At 69.4% G+C, this 1791-nt stretch overlaps 1 protein-coding gene across 1 annotated transcript in view; it reads right to left on the bottom strand.

Annotated features, from left to right (window-relative positions):
* The window catches only part of NACAD (NAC alpha domain containing), a 9682-nt gene that overhangs the window by 5660 nt on the left and 2231 nt on the right, over window positions 1–1791 (bottom strand). Inside the window, exons 2-3 of the mRNA XM_014530531.1 lie at window positions 1392–1531; window positions 3–948 (exon numbers count right to left, since the gene is read on the bottom strand). Of these exons, the coding sequence (XP_014386017.1) occupies window positions 3–948; window positions 1392–1531 (1086 nt within the window). The remainder of the gene's footprint in view (window positions 1–2; window positions 949–1391; window positions 1532–1791) is intronic.

Raw genomic sequence — 1791 nt, 5'->3', positions numbered from 1 at the left:
CTAATGTGCCCACGTCTCCCTCGGAGACCACGGGGCCGTCCTGCAGGGCGGCGGTGGGCTGCGCGTGGGGCTCCCCGCTGTACAGTCTCTCGTCATCTGCTCCAGGGTAGGAGGCCGAGTCGGGGTCCGAGGAGGCGGCAGAGGTGTCGTCCCAGAAGGCGAAGGCCTCGTCCACGCCCTCGGTGACCGACAGGTCGGACAGTGACTGCAGGGAGGAGGCGAAGGTGCTGTTGTCCTTGTCCTCGCTGGCCCCGTCCCCGTCGGCGGCCGGAGCCTCTGGCTCCTGCTCCTGCTGCTCCTCGGGGGACAGGGGCGTCACCTCCACCGCCTCCACCTGGAAGAGCAGGCTGCCCCGGAACGGCAGGAGGGCGGCCGGGATCATTGGGTCCTGGGCCAGGACATCCAGGTCGAAGAAGTGGCCCTCCTGGTCCCAGGAGGAGCTGCTGTCCGTGGAGAGGCTGGACTCAGGGGACGAGGACCCCGGGGACCCTGCGGGGGGCCAGTCCTGCTCCAGGGTCTCAGAACCGGGTGGGGAGAAGCCGCGGCCCGAGGGCACCCCTAGCCCTTCCTCGGGAGCCAGGCTCAGAGAGCAGGAAGGGGACGGGGACGAGGCCCAGCTTTCTGTGTCCGCGGTGACGTAGGAGCCCGAGGGTGAGGTGGGCGGTGAGTCCCCCACGGGCCTGGCCTCAGCTTGGGCGTCCCTGCAGGGCCCGGAGCTGGGGAGCAAGGCAGGGGTCTCGCTGGGAGTGGACGGAGGCGTGAAATAGGAATCGGGGTCTGGGGCAGAAAAAGGCACAGGAGGGTCACCCCGAGAACACGATGCGGGGGAGTGCAGGCTGGCAGGCCCCCCCTCCGGGTCCCTGAGCTGTGGTGGGGCTGCCCAGGGTAGTGGGGGTGCCTGGCACGTCTCCTCCCCCATCACAATCCGGGGCTCCAGGGTGGCGCTTGCTGAGCAGGAAGGTGAGGTCCAGGGGGCTGGGCCCAGGGGTCAGGGCACACTGCTCAGGCCGGTCCCCTCTGGGAGTGGTGGCCGAGGCCGTGTCACAGGACCCGTCTGTGGAGAGAGAAGGGCGTGAGGAGGGCTGGCACCCGCGCCCCCAGGAAGGGGTGCCGCCTGGAGGGGGACGGGGAGCGGTCATCGCTATGTCGGGGAGCATTTCCGAGGTCTGACCACAGCAACCAGCTCGGGGTCCATGTGTGGGCGCAGCTGTGGCACAAACAGGCACCCCGCTTTTCTGCAAGGTGCTTGGCAGCAATGATGCGGCTCCCTGCCTGTGACCCTCTGCCCGTCCCTCCCGTGACCTCCGGGGTCAGAGGGCTCTGGAACATTCCACCCGGGTAGGGTCCCTGTGCCTCAGCTTTCTGTCTGCAGAGGGAAGTGTCCACCAGACCTGAGGCGAAGCTCCGAGGTGGCCCTGCCCGGTGCCCATCCGCCTGCAGCAGGCCCGGCCCTGGGGCCACACTGCTGGGCGCTGGGGGGTCCTGAGAAGGGGTCCTTTGGGTCCACTGGGGTGTGACCAACACCCGGCATCTGAGGTGGGTGTGGCGGGCAGGGCCGGTGCCTGAGGCTGGGCCCAGCCTGGTACCCTGACCCACCCACATCGGCCCCGGGGCAGCGGGAGGGTGGAGCTGGGCCAAGGCTGCAGTGTGGGGAGGCCTCCAGGTCGAGGTTGAGTGACTGGTTCAAGGTCACCGGGCTCTGGGTCTGGGGACACCAGCCCTGTTCCCTTTTCTGGACTCAGAAGGAGGCCAAGCCCGGGACCCGGCACCGCCCCATCCCCAGGCGCCCGC

Source organism: Myotis brandtii, unplaced genomic scaffold, assembly GCF_000412655.1.
Source record: "Myotis brandtii unplaced genomic scaffold, ASM41265v1 scaffold743, whole genome shotgun sequence".
Classification (NCBI taxonomy): domain Eukaryota; kingdom Metazoa; phylum Chordata; class Mammalia; order Chiroptera; family Vespertilionidae; genus Myotis; species Myotis brandtii.
This window is presented reverse-complemented; position numbering and strand designations above follow the sequence as displayed.